The 16,953-nt window shown below is 46.2% G+C and overlaps 2 protein-coding genes across 2 annotated transcripts in view; both read left to right on the forward strand.

The window, feature by feature from the left end:
- The first annotated feature begins 2,564 nt into the window (after window positions 1-2,564).
- On the forward strand, window positions 2,565-3,146 carry LOC142788364 (uncharacterized). The gene has a single exon (XM_075884928.1). It carries the CDS (start codon window positions 2,565-2,567, stop codon window positions 3,144-3,146), a length of 582 nt encoding a protein of 193 aa, XP_075741043.1.
- An 8,386-nt stretch (window positions 3,147-11,532) lies between these two features.
- Window positions 11,533-16,953, forward strand: part of LOC119174295 (uncharacterized) — a 201,056-nt gene continuing 195,635 nt past the window's right edge. Inside the window, exon 1 of the mRNA XM_075884923.1 lies at window positions 11,533-12,289. Within this exon, the coding sequence (XP_075741038.1) occupies window positions 12,151-12,289 (139 nt within the window). The 5' untranslated portion in view covers window positions 11,533-12,150. The remainder of the gene's footprint in view (window positions 12,290-16,953) is intronic.

A 16,953-nucleotide genomic window follows, 5' to 3' on the forward strand; every position in this document is an offset into this window, starting at 1 on the left:
GTTGTGGAGGACCAAATAAAAGTTTAATCAATCCAATCAAATCCAGACCGGCACATCTGCCTCTGCTCAATGAGATCAGCGAGCGCCTGGTATCTCCCCACATACCATTCATGCAAGTCCACTGCCTCACGCACGGGGGCAGTTCGGAATAGTAGGCCAAGTGGTGAACGTGCCTGTGGAAGTGGATCGGACTGTCCAGTCACTTCCACGATCTGTCTCGGACAATATGGGCATCTTTGTGAACTTAAAAAAAGATGCGGACGCTATAGTCAGTGTATGTATAGGATGCGGTGCTTAAGGCAGAATTGAAGCTGCGGCTTGACTACATGTGCGGTACCCCACTCTACATGTGTTATCACATATGGTGCCGGAGGGAGCCATTGATCAGTGCCTGGACGACCTGGCCAACACAGATAAGATAAAGACAGTAGAGGGCCTGGAACACGACGCAACTACGATAGCTGATCCCGTCTGCACAAATTGGCTTCTGACGCTGCGCCAAGAGGCAGTCATATGGGACGACACCATGTACCTTGACATAAGTCCTGTGAAATCGTCGCCCCACAAAGCCTGCTGTACGACGAGCACGCCGAACAACTCTCGTTCCCACAGATCTACTTCGGGCAACCCCAGCACATCAGCACCAACGTACACCCAGCTGTTTTTGACTTGACAACCAGTGAATTCACTACACTGATCGGCGTGGTGTCATGCATATCCACATTCTGTATATGGCGATGAAGGTTTCGCGGTTCCACATATGCACAGGACTTGGCGCCACTTTCAGAAACTGCCAGGCGACTGAGCATATAACGAAGAAGCTCTTGGAAGACCGCAGCTATGTCGAGGAGTGCATCAGTTGAGACTTCGCGTTCCTTAGAGGCACACTGAACACCGTGTATTACTGGGCGCAGAGGAGGAGAGATGTCTTCGCGATGATCCGACAACTCGGCAACCCTACGCTCTTCATGACTCTCAGCATGTCCGAGCTGCACAATGAGCGCCTTCTTCAACTCATAGAGAATATGAAGGAGCTGCTTGAGAAGCACCACCGCTAAGTCGATGACATGCACTCAATGTACAAGCCTAGATTATTTAACAATGACCCAGTATTTATGCCCTCTGCTTCGACAAACTCGTTCGTGTCATCATGATGGTGCTGCAGTACACTAAGATATCCACCTTCGCGAATAATCATGTTGTGCATTACCTTGAGCGAACAGAGTTCCAACAGAGAGTGAGCGTACACGCGCACCAGCTCCTTTGGCTCAACGAGGCTCCTCAGGAGGGTTTGACTGACGATATGCCTTGCTTGGTTGCCTTGGTCAATTCGCTTATCAGCCTTGATACCAGCGTCTTGAGCGCCAGGCTCTCCAAATACACCAACACACCTTTACGTGCTACAAGTGCGACAAAACTAAGAATGTGTGCTGTTTTAATGCTCCTTCTGGCCAATGAGGGAGACACGTATTCTAACCCCCACTCTCAAGCACGAAGGAATCGAACTGGAACTAAAGGCCCCGTGCGAAAAGTATAACTGTATGTACAGCAAATTGGAAGAAGTGCAGTGCGCATCAGTTGATCAGTTTTGGCAGAACAATAGTATTGCCACATAAGCTGAATACATCCAGGTGCTCAAGGCAGGCATCAGCCGTGCCACAGTCTTCATCAAAAAAAACCCCCAACAGCAATTTGTGAATGCCTTTCATCCGTGGATAGCGTCTTTTCTGAACTCCAATTTGGACATTCGGCTGATTGTGCATGCCTATTTGTGCACGGCGTATGTGGCGGACTAGGTAAACAAATCCAACCGTGGATGCTCAAATCTGCACACCACACATGCAGAAATTGAAAAGCACCTCCCAAGCTTGTCAGTGAGCTTGTTGTGCGTGTGCTCAAGGGCGTTGACATGAGCACCCAAGAAGCTGCGTCGATCCTCCTCCGTCTTGGCATGTCTGATTCCAGCCGGCAAATTGCTTTCATACCTACCATACACGAGTATGCCTCTGCAAGCAGTAGCGAGAATCACAGGATGAAGACGATGACTCTACTGACGTGTAGAAGCTGGACGTGGTGCAGAAATATGAGGATCCCCTCGAAGAAATAGCCGACGTGTGCTTCGCGGACTTTGTCGGGCATTACACGTACAGCCCCCATCACGGCCAGTATCGACACTGCAAAGTGCCTGGGATCATCAGATACCGAGCCTATAGAAGAGAGGACGTGGATGATGGGCGTGGAGAAATGGCCACGCTATTTCATCCATTCAGGCACGAGAGCGTTGATATTTAAAATTTTTTAAGTCACTCTATGAGACCCACTTCGAAGGAATTGTGTCAAAAAAAAGAGAGTTCGGGGGCAACATTTCTGGGGAGGACCTCCAACACATGTGCCACAAACTTCTGCAACAAATCATCAGTGAACAACAACAGCAAGAAGAAATCGTGGTAAGGCAAGAAAGCGTTGTGTCGGTGGACCGACTCGAAAATGATGATATCGTGCACGTCATTTCCGCATGCGGAGCAGGTAACACATACCGTGCAGTGAAGACAAGAGAGGACGTCATGAGTGCCAGGAACTACTGTGCAGCCATGCGCCTCACAAACCAGGAGCAGCGCTCACTGATACTGGAGGTCATCAATCGCTCGGAGCTCCCCAATAAAGAAACGATTCGAGTCTTCCTGACGGGACCAGCGGGGTGCGGCAAGACATTTACGATTGACCTCCTAAAGCATGCCTACAACCGGCTGCATACGAGTCCTGGTTCCGCAAGCAATGCTTATGTAACTATGGCAACAACGGGGAAAGCCGCTTCTGCTATCGAAGGCATCACCGTGTACATGGCGCTCAAGATAACAACCAAGCAGGATGATCGAGGCTTGAGTCACAGCGATATAAATACCTACAGATGTGCCTTCAGGAACGTCAAGGCAATGTTATTAGACGAAGTCAACATGATGGGCTCGGAGGTGCTAGTGAAAGCGGATGAAAGGTTGCGCCAAATCACGCAGAACTTTCAGGAATCATTCGGAAGCCTCAGCGTCTACATGTGTGGTGACTTTCGCCAGTTGTCTCCCATCAAGGCAACTGAGGTGTACAGGCGCAGCGCGAGACAAGTGAGGAAGCTAAAGATGGAGCATCCCTGAAAGAATTTCCACTACCACCACCTCGTTCACGTTGTCCGCCAAAGTGACGCAGCCTTCTCGTCGATTGTTACGAGATCGGGTGATGGCCTCGTGCTAAGTGAGAATGACGTCACGATGATTGAAAGCCGACTTGTGTCATTCGAACAAGCCACTACAAAGTACCCAAATGGCATCCGGCTGTTCTACAACAATGCGGAGGTTGACCGCTACTAGGCCCACTGCCTCGAGGATGTGGACGACGTCTTTCGCCATTCTGCTTGCGATAAGATCACCGGCTACAAGCATGAGCAGGCGTACAGACATACCCTTTCAAAGATGGCTAACAAGAACACAAGCGATAGGGGGGCTGCCAGCCTCAATTTTTCTGAGCGTCGGCAAGCTCTACATGATCACAGCCAACATAGACGTCAGTGATGGCCTCGTCAATGAAAACATGGGCACCTTGCGCTACATCAAACATGATGAACACGCCAACATTATGCGTCTGTGGCTGGAGTTCCCGACATCTGCAGTAGGCATCGTCACTCGGGCAACACGTCATGGCCTCAAATCCCTCCATACAATCGCAGTGGGTGCCCGTGGGATTGCGAACCACCACCAACATAATCTACGCAATGCAATACATCTCTTGCAAGAGAACACAGTTTTCCCTCGTACAAGCCAATGCGATAACTATACACAAGTTGCAAGAAGCCACGTACGCTGAGGTAGTCTACGAATACGACAGGCGCCATCCTCTGAGGCTTGTCTACGCGACCCTGTCTAGGGCTACCTGCCTAGATGGCTTATACATAACCAACGCAAAGTGTCATTTCAAGTTTCATTACTTGCGTGGTTCAATCGACGGACAACTAGTGGGTGAAATGACGTGGTTAGAAAAAAGTGGCTGGCTACTATTTTAGATCAGGCTGACGCCTTCGCGTGGCACCACAATCAGAGGAAGCAGCTCACACTCGCTGCTCTCAACGTCCAGTATCTTCATGCACGCGTGCAAGACATTGAAAAAGAAGCTGTGCTCAAACAAACTTCCGTACGACTTCTTTGTGAAAGCTCGAGTGATGAGCCCATTTCCATCAAGCGATTCTAGTCGGTCGTCCGTAGCAAGCGGCCACATTGCAGATGCATCGGCGTGGCCATATATAAAAACACTGTGACGTGAAACTTCGACATTTGCGGTGTTGCACTGCGCCAGCCTCCAATCACCGAAGGCATAGCCGCAAGCAGTGGAATTGGCGATGTCTGTATAGCACACATAAACTGCAACGACAGTGAAATTGCGTTCACCGCCATTTACCTGAGCCTCGGAGCGCAGAGTCCCTGAAAAGCTTCTTGTCTATGTTTTTTTTTGGCAGTCATACCACTGCGACGAAGAATACGGACCAGAATAAGTCTGCCGAGAGGAGTATGCCGCTCATTATGGCTGGTTGCTTCAACGTGGATTTGTAAAAACCCGTCAAAGCCTGGTTCACACAATGCATGGAAGATCTTTTCGGTTTGCACAGCGTCTTCTGAGACCTATGCCCGCAACGAAGAATGGAGGAGTCATTGATCACTTCTTCATAAGAGACATGAACGATTTTCAGCAGTTCACCTACACTTTAAACTTCAGTGTACATTGTAACCTCGTTGCCGCAATAGCAGACAGATCCGTTAACTCTTCCTCAGCTGCTGGTGTTGACTGTTCATAGCGATAATGTTAACGATGTGTCGACAACTCTTTCCGCACATAGACGCTTATTCGTTATGTGTGTACGCGTTCACTTCCATCAAGGACTAATACTAGAACAACATATCAGCGTACTACAGATGGGGTCGTATTTCAAACGTTAGTTTGAAATACGACTATAAACAACATACTTGCATCTTATCTGGATTGGTCAGTGCACATAGCTTTTCTACTTGTGTTTACTGTGAGTACGTCTGTCCGCCATGTAACGTTGTGACAATGTTAAGTGAGATATGAACCTTCCTCAACTTTGCTTCACATATCGTCATTTCACACTATACGTGAGATCTGCCAATTTTTTCCTTTGGTCAGGCGGCACTGAGTTGGTCTCTCGTTCAGCACTGGGGCAGCAACGTTCTCAGGGAGGCTTTGCTTTCCCTTCAGTGTCCATACGCTGTCGGCTGCTTGCAGTGCGCTTCCTTTTGCACCTACTGCAAGGGGAGGAATCTCCAACACGAACGCTTGCATATTACTTTCTGGGTACTCACCTTCGGCATTTGATGCCTATAGTGCACCTTAACAGGGGGCTACCGTTAATAACGCTTCCTTCGTTTTATGCAACAACTGTTGCATTTTTAGGGTTGAACCTCCTTAAAACGTGGGTCTGTCCATGGCTTGTATGTATGGAGTAGTACGTAGCCACCAGTGGCGCATGCCCGCTCTAGAGCGGTTATGTGCCACAGGGGATGCGAGATGGGAGATGGCGGTACTTGGAGTGTTCTCTAGATAGACTCACGCATGTACGAACAGACAGACTAGTAGACGGACGGACGAATGGATAGACGTGTGGTTGTACGGACGGATATACGCACGGGTGGTCATGCGGATGGACAAGCAAGTACGAACGGACGGACGTAAGCACGGATGGGCTGACGGATGCTTCGCCCCACTCATCATCATTAACTCTAGGGATATGTGGTGATTTTTTTCACCATGTTCAGCCGACCTCTGCTGGCATAGATGTGTTGAAAAACCACATAGTTGAAATAACTGCTGCTTTGTTGCTTCCTTTGGTTTCCTCAGCCTGCCGTGCTCACTCTAGTCGGGTGTTTTGGAGCTTGTTAACGGCTTATTTTCTGCCTGGACACCTCCGGGACTTCATATGGCGCCTGGAATTGGGTGTGTCTCTCACTCTAGACCAGCTATAAAGGTGGAGAATGGTTCACTCAGGAACATGCCTGAACTGCTTCGATTGGGAAACAAATCAGCATTTTCTGAGGCATTGTGTCTTTGCTCGCATTCTTTTTAGAACCGTACCTGCTGGATTTCGCTGCCTCAAAGTGAATCGCTTCGTTTTTCTGGGCGATGTTCACGAGGCCGCTTCGCTTGTCTTCTCATTGTTGCTGGCTCTTTCTGCCTCTGGTGCAATCGCTGTGAGGCGGTTGCATCGGGCCGCCACCGCCGCGCGCTCTTCCCGATCCTAGAGCGATTTTACTCAGAGCTGCTCTTTGTTTTGTTGGAGGCGCTCTTCTTCCTCGATGAAGTAGAACTTCCTCGGCACTGGTCTTGCCCTTTTTTGTCGGTCTAATACGGATGAGTGAAACTTGTCTTTTGGCGGTCCTGGTATTGGTAGGCTGATGTGTTAATGCGCCAGCCGAAATGGCATGCCAACATGTAAATATGCAAAATTTACTTATTTATGTTCTATATGTGGTCTTGTTCACCTTGAAATATTTTTGTGTTAGTGTTTGTGTGAGCCATCGAATGTACATGTTCTTTCGATGTGATCTCATATTGATGTTCATGTAAGTTTCGTCTGTTTTGTCATCAAATTTATTGTATGTCTAAGAAGGAATTGTTCTGTTAAATTTTATTGACGTTTGTGACGATAAATTTTTCCAAAAAAGTGGGCTAACTTAGGTGTGGTAAAAACGAAGAGAAGGGGATCTCTTTGACGTCCCTGCGTGTTCTATGTCAGGGACGTGCACCTCATCTAGCCATGGCATCTTCAATGTCATGGAAGCCTTCGAAGGCACAGGCCTTTGACGTTGTTGTCCCTGCGGGGACTAGTCCGGAGACCGTCGTAGACGCGACGGCCTCTATAGTTGGCCTCTCGGAGGTACACTGCATTCAGCACGTGGCAGCCATTAACTTCTAAGTAACTGTCAAGAGCATGACTACCACGACTCTCATCGTCAACGCTGGCTGCCTGACCATCGGTGCCGAGCATACTCCTGTCGTTCCTGTCGACCCGCAGGTACCTAACGTTGCTTGCCTCTGCTTACCAGCCTTTGTCACCAACGAGGTATTCGTCCAGGCTTTGTTCCAATATCGAAAGGTACTGAGTGTGACAGCTGACTTCATGAGGTAAGATTTGGAGTTCTCACAGTACAAGAACTATTCCGCGAGTACCAAGTAATAGAGCCCGTAAATGTGTGCGGCCCACGTGTGTATTTTTATGCAATATTTTCTAATAAATAATAATCTCTCAATAATAGGTTTGTTGTCAATCAGGCGCTTGTAATACGGCTAAGTGAAACTTTATTGAAGTTATCGAAGTGAGTTCTCATTCCATGTTGGGATGTTTCATTGTTGCCCAGATTTGAAAGCATGACCGCCGTCGTGGCATGCACCAACTGAATCGCTGCGCTCCTAATCACGAAGACAGTGGTCCCATTCTTGGTATGGAAGAACGAAACAGTTAGGAGGTATACCATAGTGCACAAGGGAAGAAATATATAAATAAATAAAGAAATAAATAAATAAAGAAAGAAAGAAAGTTTGTCTGGCATGCACACAACAAGCTTTCCATACTCCCAATGTATCTGACAGGGCGTGCGCTCCTGAACCTTTTACAGCTTCTTTCACTTCTCCTGTGCTTAGAACAAAAATCGTGCAGATTACACGCATTGTGGGAATGACTTCCGTACGACACAGGAAACGACTTTGTATCCATACTGGTTTTCTCGCTTTGAGCCGAGCATAGCCAGGTCGACCAGGTGGGAAGGTGCCTGGTCGACCTGGTGCCTGGTCGACACAAGAGCTCACTATAGCTCTCCGTAGATATACGCCCGCAGTAACAGGTATCCATACCGCAAGCCGGAATGAAGAAAGGCTATCTACCCCTTATACTGGTCATTGTGAGTCCATGTCTTGTACACTGCGGGCCCCTCAAAATTGTGTTTAATGAAACCAATGACGTGCCAGCTGGTTCCGTTCTATTCCCGTGAACTGAATACTTCCTTCACTCTGTCAAATTCACTGCCGTAAACGCCTGCGTTTTTCATTATTTGCTTGATGATTAATTGATTGATTGATGTATGGAATTCAACGTCCCAAAACAACCATATGATCATGCTCCAGAAAGCTCGACCACCTGGGGTTTTTCGACGTGCACCGATATCAGAGCACATCGACCTACAGCATTTCCGCCTCATCGAAAATGCAGGCGCCGCAGTCGGGATTCCATCCTGCAACCTTCGGTTCAGCAGCCGAGTACTTTAGCCACTAGACCACCGTTGTGGGGCTTTATTACTTGCTATTCTTACCACTGCTGTAACTGACCATTGGTGTTTGGAGCTATTGGTCTTGCGGCAAATGGTAAGTGGCATATTTTTTTTCGCTAAATGTGAACTATAATATATAATAATTACGTTTGTTCTCAAACCACTTTTGTTCTTCAGGCTTCTTAATCTTACGCTCTTGTTTCCCATTCCATTTCATGCTTCGCCGACTTTGACATTTTTCTCAAGTTCCTTCAGTTTACTTCAAGATTCAGCCCGCTATGTTAGAAATGATAGTGTGAAATGAATGCAAACTCTTTACCTAATGTACAGCGTCCACTTCATTTCCGAATTCGGGAAGGCTTGCGGTACTCATGTCCATCCTTATTATTCTTCTGCTTACATTGTATAGAATGAGAGTGTTAACATGTTTTTATTAAGGTGAAAACCTGCAGGAGCCTCATCAAACAGCAAATCTGAACCATCGGTGGTGACCTTCCAGAGAAAGTCGGGAAGCGATGCGATAAATCATGGTATGACGTACCCACATGACGTCTTCATGACATCGCTAACCACAAACATTTCGGACGTCATCATGTTGACACAAATTCTGGCATGACGCACACAATGGCGTTGTGGCTCCCTCATTGGGACGGCAAGCAAAACCCGAGAGCATGCGACCTCGAGAGAAGAAAAATGGCCCCGTATCTGCATGTAACACTTCAAATGTCATCGAAAGACGATAGTCTTGCGTCTGAAGAGAGTGAACAAAACGTTCATTTCATGTTCTGCGCAAGAAAAAAGGTGAACGGCATTCTGGAGGCGCTGCATTAGAGTGCCTCGAGCGTGCAGAAGAAGCGAACGAGCGCATCAAGCCACATCACGCGTGAAACATCAGCGCTATCTGGCAGTTATCCTGGAAAACGGAGCGCGCGGCGTGCGCGCCGCCTCTAAAGTGATAAGGCGTAGAATGCAAGGCGATGGGTAGGTACCACCACCGTGTCGTCTTATCAAAGCATTGGAAACACTTGCATTTTCATGCAAGCGCTGCATGGTAAGCGTAGCGTGATAAACGCTACAGTTCTTAGAATTACTTATGTATGCCTTTTCTAGTAAAAAACAAACACACACATAATATTGAAGTGTTGTTATGGCGCCTCAAATATCCGCAATAATTGCTTTAATTGACAATCGCACAAGTGCGAGCGCTGAACCTTGAGCAATATTGGAGGGCGCTGCGGATGGGTTCGGGTGTTGAAATATTGTCTGGCCACTAGAGTGCCTTCTAAAATACCGTTAAGGACGGACAAACAGACAAAAGTACAGACAGACAGACAGACAGACAAAAATTTTTGCGTCAAAGGTTTGCAAGAAAGGCTATATATATATGAAGACTGCACCGGGCTGTGAAACGTGAAGACGTGGCCAGTCTTCACTGCTGCGTTATACATCGACTAAGAAGGAAAAAAAGCCTTAGTCTTGAGGCCACCTTGCGTGAATGCACAAGAGATGACCAACAGGAAACCTGCAAGCCATTGCTGTATGTGCAGTCGTTCACTTGTTTGAATACTCAGAAATATCACGAAAGTAGTAAAACAGAAAAGGAAATGTATTCGCGTTGTCAACATGGATTTGTCATTACAATATTCTTGTGTTTACATTTTCATAGAGCAAACTTTGTGAAAACCTTTGTGAAGACATTGCAGTATTTATTGGACTGCTCCCGAACGACATGATCACCTTTACCAGCATTTTAGTGAACTTTCATGTTTTGTGTGGACATTTCAGTGGCGTGACTACTTCTGTTTTTCGAAATTCACTGTAGTGTGGGCAGATTTCTGTATTCAAAAATTATACTCAATGCGAAGTGTACTGCTGTGTACCGTTGTACAGCCTTCTGTTTGTTATATAATATGCGATGTTGACTGTTGTGCAAATGAAGAGGAGTAGCTGGCGTCACGCATTGGCATGAGTCTCTGCTTAGATAATTTTAATTTTAAAACTGTGCCAGGATCCATGTGATTTTTCTTTTTTTTCTTCATTCGCATGAAAAAATCAGTTCGCACAAATATCTAGTTATTAGGGTGCAGTTAACTATTCCCCTTCGATATGCATTCAATCCTCTGTATCTGTTTTTGTATATGAAGTAATGCAGCGTCGTGAATACATCGTCCCTGTATTTCTGATGCAGAGAACTTGTCCACTCTAATAATAATAATAATAATAATAATAATAATAATAATAATAATAATAATAATAATAATAATAATAATAATAATAATAATAATAATAATAATAATAATAATAATAATAATAATAATAATAATAATTTTTATTAATATTATTATTAATATTATTATTATTATTATTATTACTATGAGGACACGTGTGCCCGGGTCAGTCTACTTAAGTGTAGCCTTTGCTTCGCTCAGTGTTCGGTACCTTTATTTCGTAGCAATCTCTATTGTTCAGACGTTCACAATGGAGCGTTGACATAAATTTTACCGAGGGAGAGAAGGCAAATATTAGCTACTGACAGGTGCTATTTTTTGTTTAGGGCGTTAGTTTCAAAGCTGTTCAACTCCGCTATATCGCACGACCTTTCAAGCGCTTGTCAGGGCGCTTCGCGTGGAGAATTGAATATGCCACCAACATAGCTTTTAAATCAAACCGATTTAAACTTTGCAATTTTTATTCGCGCTGCCGGATTGTTCACATCGGAGAAGCCGAATATGCAGCTGCGTTTTTTAGAAGTCACGTGTGACAGCTGTGTGCGCGCTTTGAACGCGCGTTATGTTTTTTTTTTTTTCAATATACGTAGTTGAACGCCGTTGTCCCGCGGCCCCCGGTGTCACGTGCATCCCGCGTGGAATGTTCCGCATTTTGTATAACGCGCGCAACAATCACCCCCCTCCCCCCCCTTTTACCCTTCGATCTCTTTCCTTGGTTCTTTAATCCATTTGTTGTGCAGCAGTGCAAGAGAGAGCCAACCGGCGGGATCGCGGTGAAAAAAAACCTCCGCCAGGGTCGGGCTCGGCGCTGCCGTCGCACCGAGACGAACGCGCGCGCGCGCGCCCGCGTCATCCTCCTATCAGCGACGCTTTCCTCCGAAACTAAAAAAAAAAGCCATAACGAACAAAAACAAAAACAAAAACAGAGCGCGCCTTGGTTCCAACAGGCGCCGAAGTTCACAGTCTCTCTCCTGCTCGGGCCGGAAGCTGCCGGCGTTCGCGCTCCGACCGCCTTCCTAGTGGGGGCCTCCCGCGGAGCATTGCTCTTGCTTCTCCGCAGCTGTTCTTCCACGTTGTCTCCTATCGCGCGGCTTTGCTTCGGAGAGTACGGCGGCCTCTTCTTCGGCGTTTCGTCCGTTTATTTTGCTGTTTTATTTTCATGCTCGAGTGGTGTTTCAAACTTGGTCAGAAGAGCCGTGTCTGTTTTTCTATCGCTCGATCACAGTCCTTCCAACCGTTCACACCGAACAGTAGAAAACCATCCACGTGCTTGATCGAATGCCGCGACATCAAGCGAGGTCTTGACACGGTGTGCCTGTAGCCCAGCTGTCTTTGTTGCTTCTCGCGCTTTGGCGGCGCTGCATTGTGAGCTGCGTGCCCCCGATTCGCTCGATCATTTATTGAATTTGTTTTAATTTTTTTCACCCTTATTGTGAAGCTCTGAGAACGTCGCTGCAGGCTAAACGAGAGAAGTGCGTTGTCGTCGAGAATTCGCCGAATGGAGTCATCTGTGCCGTGTGCTGCTGTGCGTTGTTATTAGATGCCGGCATCAACAGATAGAGCAGAATTTCTGTGGTCAACATCGACGAAATCAGTTTCGGTGGATGCCCAAGAGTGTGAAAATCAAGCACTTGCAGTATAGGTTCACTGAGCCTGTGAGAGTGCGTTTCTGCGCAAAGCGTGTTGCTTTTGTGGGATCTACCTTGCCCGGACGTACAAAGGCCGAAGCTGTCGTGACCTTCGGTAAGTGACGCACTAGGTATATATGTTCTACTGATTAATCTACCGGTTGCTGTATGCTATTTTGGTATACTTGTCTGGCTGCTGAGAGGTCGAGGTTTATATTGCTTCGCGTACTTCATTTATTCAAGGTCTGAAACAAAAAATCAAAGAAAAAAATGGGTATACGACGTTAGCAGGGCCTGAGTGCTATATGTGCTAAACAACACATATATACGACTCAACCATGCTAATGCAAAGCTTGCTTGCGAAAATTCACGCTGCAATAAACGTCCACAAGCTCGTATTTCTAGTTCTGCTCACAGCATATGGACTAACACCTTATTGCGCGTATATTAACTAATAACTGTATATCACAAGCGCCTGTCCAGTCCGCTGTCCACTAAGAGATCATTCAGGAAGATGCTCGTCTTTTCCTGAAGATGCACTTGAGGACATGGACCAAGTAATTTCTGTAAAGCGATTCGTCCAAACTCGTTAGTTCTCGCTGCTTGTTTCAAAATGTACATTCTTCTGGTCGCAGCTTCACTGAGGTCGCAGCTTCACTGAGGCCAACGGGACGGCTTTAAGCTCTCCCATAGTAGAGTACCATGTGCTCTAAATCGTTACCCCCTTTTCTAACCCCCCCCCCCCCATTCTTCATTGTGATTACTCGGCTGCTGACCCGCAGCTCGCGGGTTCAAATCCCAGTGGTGGCGGCTGCATTTCCGATGGAGGCGGAAATGTTGTCTGCCCGTGTGCTCAGATTTGGGTGCACGTTAAAGAAACCAAATGGTCAAAATTTCCGGAGCCTTCCACTAAGGCGTCTCTCTTAATCGTATGGTCGTTTTGGGACGTTAAACCCAACATATCAGTCATCAATCAATTTCTTATTTGTGATGCTGCAGTGAATGTGTGGGCCGTGGTTACGGGGCGTGTTCACCACTCGAGTCATATTTGCGACTAATCATTGTTACCTAGTAGTTAAGGTTCTCGGCTGCGGCCGCCGCGTTTTGGATGGAAGCGAAAATGCTGGAGGGTGATGCACTTAAAGTGAAGTCGTGCTTCGAAGAATTCCTAAATTTCCTGAGCTCTCCACTATGGCGTCCCTTATAATCGCGTTGGCGACTTGGGGCGTTGAATACCAATAAATATTAATAGTAACCTATACTTCCGGGAAGTGCGGATGCATTCATAGTTGCTCACCAAATATTTCTTTACGGCGAAAATAATGGATACACACACAAACACACGAAACACGTAAAAAAACAGTGACGCACGCACATAAAAAGATTTTCTTTTAAGTCCAGGTTTCTGCTCGCATCTTGTCACTGTTTTAGCCGCTATAGAACATGGATCATGCTAGAGCTTAGCCTTTAATAGTAGAACGCGGTATCGTAATTGGGCCCCGTGCGAATGGTCTCCTTAATGGCTAGGCTAATGGCACAGTTGTCAGTACATGCCTCAACCGTGCCGTAATTTTAATATGCGCGTAAAGTTCGTGTTTCCAAATTTCTTTGAATGCCTACAGCAAGTACAGTTTTTAAGAGCCCACTACCCGAAATTCTGCCCTTTGTGAATCATTGAAGGGTTACTGTGCGCATTCGTAAGGCAACATGCCAACCTACGAAGCTGCTCTCTTTGTTGATGCTTGTGCAGCTGACGATGTTTGTAATGGGTATAACAAGCACTCTTAGCACAATCCACATATTGTAACGCCAGGCGCAATTTTAAGCTTCTGCCACGCAATATATGATGCATTAAAAAGACTTCTTGCTATACATGACATTCACGTTTTTTTAAACAAGTTTCAACCAATACAATCGCTATACGGTAGGACTCCTGCTGGCCACGCAGATGGCTTCGATTCAATGCTCACTCGAACTTAAAGTCTTGATTGTTTATTTCACTAGCACCTATCTCAACTTTTTCTTTATGGCAAGATGATAATTTTTTAATGATAAGAAACGACACCGATTTCATAGTCTCTACAGAACGACCTCTTAAGCTCTATCTCATTAAAAGCTGGCAGAGAGAGAGAGGGGAGGGGGTGACCGTAACCTACGAATGAGATATTTGGTTGTAAGGAGCTTTCACCGGTCGATGTTCATATGCCCTTGAGCAATTTTCAGTTTCCAAGGAGACGTCGGTGGCGTCAAGCGTACGACGCCAGTGAGCCCTCTACCGTTCTGGTTTAGGGTATCTAGAAGAGCAACTGATTGCGTCAGCAGGCGAACCCACCCTGTAGAAAAAGTGGCAGCATCACGTTTATAAAACACACAAAAATAAAAATAACGTTTTTTGCAGAATTTACTTGACCGACTATCAAAACAACATGCTTAACTTTTATTAACATATATTATATTGGTGCTCGAAGGGATGCGAAGGAGATGTTAAGGAGGGTCTCCAATATGCAGTGTATAAGGCAGAATCCTACCTGAAAAACACAAGAGTAAATGTTACCCCAGTAAGTCCGAATGTTTGGTCATAGACCAATCAGGCGAGGTCCTAAGCCAAGGGGATGGAAGCCATTCGCAGATGACGACATCAGGCTAACCACACGTGATAGAGACCTCCTTCTTAAAAGTTTCCGATTGATCCAATACGTTTACCTTTACCGCGATTACCAAGAAAACGAAAATGGTCATCAGACTCATTAATCTAGGGTGTCTAATAGAAGAGGATGCCTGAAAAAAAGGCAATTTACTCCGAATTTCCCATGCTTTACTCATGTGCCAAATCATTTACGTAGCGGCCATGCACAACTGGCACAAGTGTAATAAAAAGATGCTTAGCACCCTCGTTAGGTAAAGCAACAAAAGGGTGCTCGGTATTCCCTTGACTGCATGCACAGAACGCATGTGTATATTAGGCAAGCACAATACGCTGTACGAATATTATAAAAGCACAGGAATCGGTCCAGCTGGCTCTATCTTCCTGTTTGGCGGGGAGAAGAACGTTAGCCAGTCTGGACCTCAATTCAGTGTTAGCAGAGGAGAGAAGCTATCGAACTACTGAAGTGCAAAGAGAAAATATTCTTGTTGCACCGATCCCTCGCAATACGCATCCACAGCACAATGGCACAATGATAGAAAGCGTAGAGCAAGAGTGGCTACGATCTTGAAGAAGATCAAGTATAATCACCAGTCGGTGTGCTTCGTAGATGCAGCACAATATGGAACGCTCATCTCACTATACCGTTCTCGCAATAGATAACAAAAGTCAAATCATTTCATTGGCTTCACTGTCTGGCACCACCTTTTCTAAAGCGGAGCAAGTTGCTATTGTGTTGGCACTCATGCATGAGAAAATGACGCAAGTATACTAAGATTCTAGCTCGGCAGTCTGGGTGTTTGCCTCGGGCTTCATTGTAGAGGAGGCACGCACCCTTCTGAAGAACGGGCACACGATCACTCGGTTCCCGGCCCACCTAGGTCAAAGTTTCGATTCGCTCACCAACCTCAACGACATCGCTCACCAACCTCAAAGATTTGTTGTAGTTGTATTAAGCTGAGTTTCCACATGTTGTTGCTTATTTACCTATAACCAAATAACGAACCCCTATCATTACGAATTCCTTAATAATGCGTGTTTTTGTACAGTCCATTATTGTTATTTTGAATTTCGCTTTCTATGTTTTATGGGTGATTACCTTGAATATCAGTCACATGATGTAGCCCGCCCTCTGTAACACCTCTTCAAACGGGGCCGTTAAGAAACGGCAAAATGAACTGAACTTCGGTGATTTACAAACTGACAGAGAGATAGTAAGCATAATACAGAGCCATCTATGTCCCATCCAAAACAGGCTTCTCTTAAAGCTCTGTGAAATTACGTTTATTGATTCTCGTGAGGTCAATCACGTTTTGAGCGAGTGAAACCGTTGTCATGCACTTGTACAGTCGCGCTTATTACGAGTAGCAACACTCTGCCTGTACTCAAAATGGTGTCAACACTGCTATATGGCACATACATAGACATTGGTGAAATAATTTCTCCAATTAGCGCTACTCTCGGAACCCATATAACGTTTGTCAGATCAGTACCTCATCAATCTTACTAATGCCAGCCAGATGCGCCCTATCCACCGTTCACTACCTTCTCAGCTAGCCCTTTCCTGCTCTCACGCATCGCCCAGCCTTCGTGAGTGCTTAGTAGTGACTCACTACGGAAACTGTATGAAGTAATTTTTTGTTCAGTCTAGTACACATCCGTGGGGCGGCGTCTTGCATTCCTCATGTTCATAATGGTGGCTGTCGCGCTGGCTCAGTAAAAGATACAGTGTTTCAAGATACAGTGTTCCAATGGGAAGGCCTTACTGCAGCGCAACTGCATGCGCTGACATTGAAAGCGATGTGATGCAGCGGTGGCATTGCTTTGAGCCACAAAAAAAAAAGGAGCCCGAAGGAACAAATCTGACAAACGTGTGATATTGGAGTGGAAAACACGTTTGTCGCATCTCCAGGGGAAAACGCTCGGAAACATGTGTGACGCGAGCAGCGTGACCCCTCAAATAAAGCGCCGCATCCCGACCACTCTCTGAAATAAGGCGGTCGTGCCGCCAAATTTGTCGCATGCGTGTTCTTTGCTGTAAGCGTTTCCTTCAGCTTCAAGAAGCATGATACACGCAACAAGATTCGTGTATTTTAGATAATTTAGTATTGCTCTACTTATGCGGCCCATTTTCT

The sequence above is a fragment of the Rhipicephalus microplus genome, unplaced genomic scaffold (genome assembly GCF_043290135.1).
Source record: "Rhipicephalus microplus isolate Deutch F79 unplaced genomic scaffold, USDA_Rmic scaffold_56, whole genome shotgun sequence".
Taxonomy (NCBI): Eukaryota; Metazoa; Arthropoda; class Arachnida; order Ixodida; family Ixodidae; genus Rhipicephalus; species Rhipicephalus microplus.

What these genes read in the sequence shown, in the direction of transcription:
- LOC142788364 (XM_075884928.1), top strand. Translation starts at nt 2,565, where the DNA reads ATGAGTGCCAGGAACTACTGTGCAGCCATGCGCCTCACAAACCAGGAG.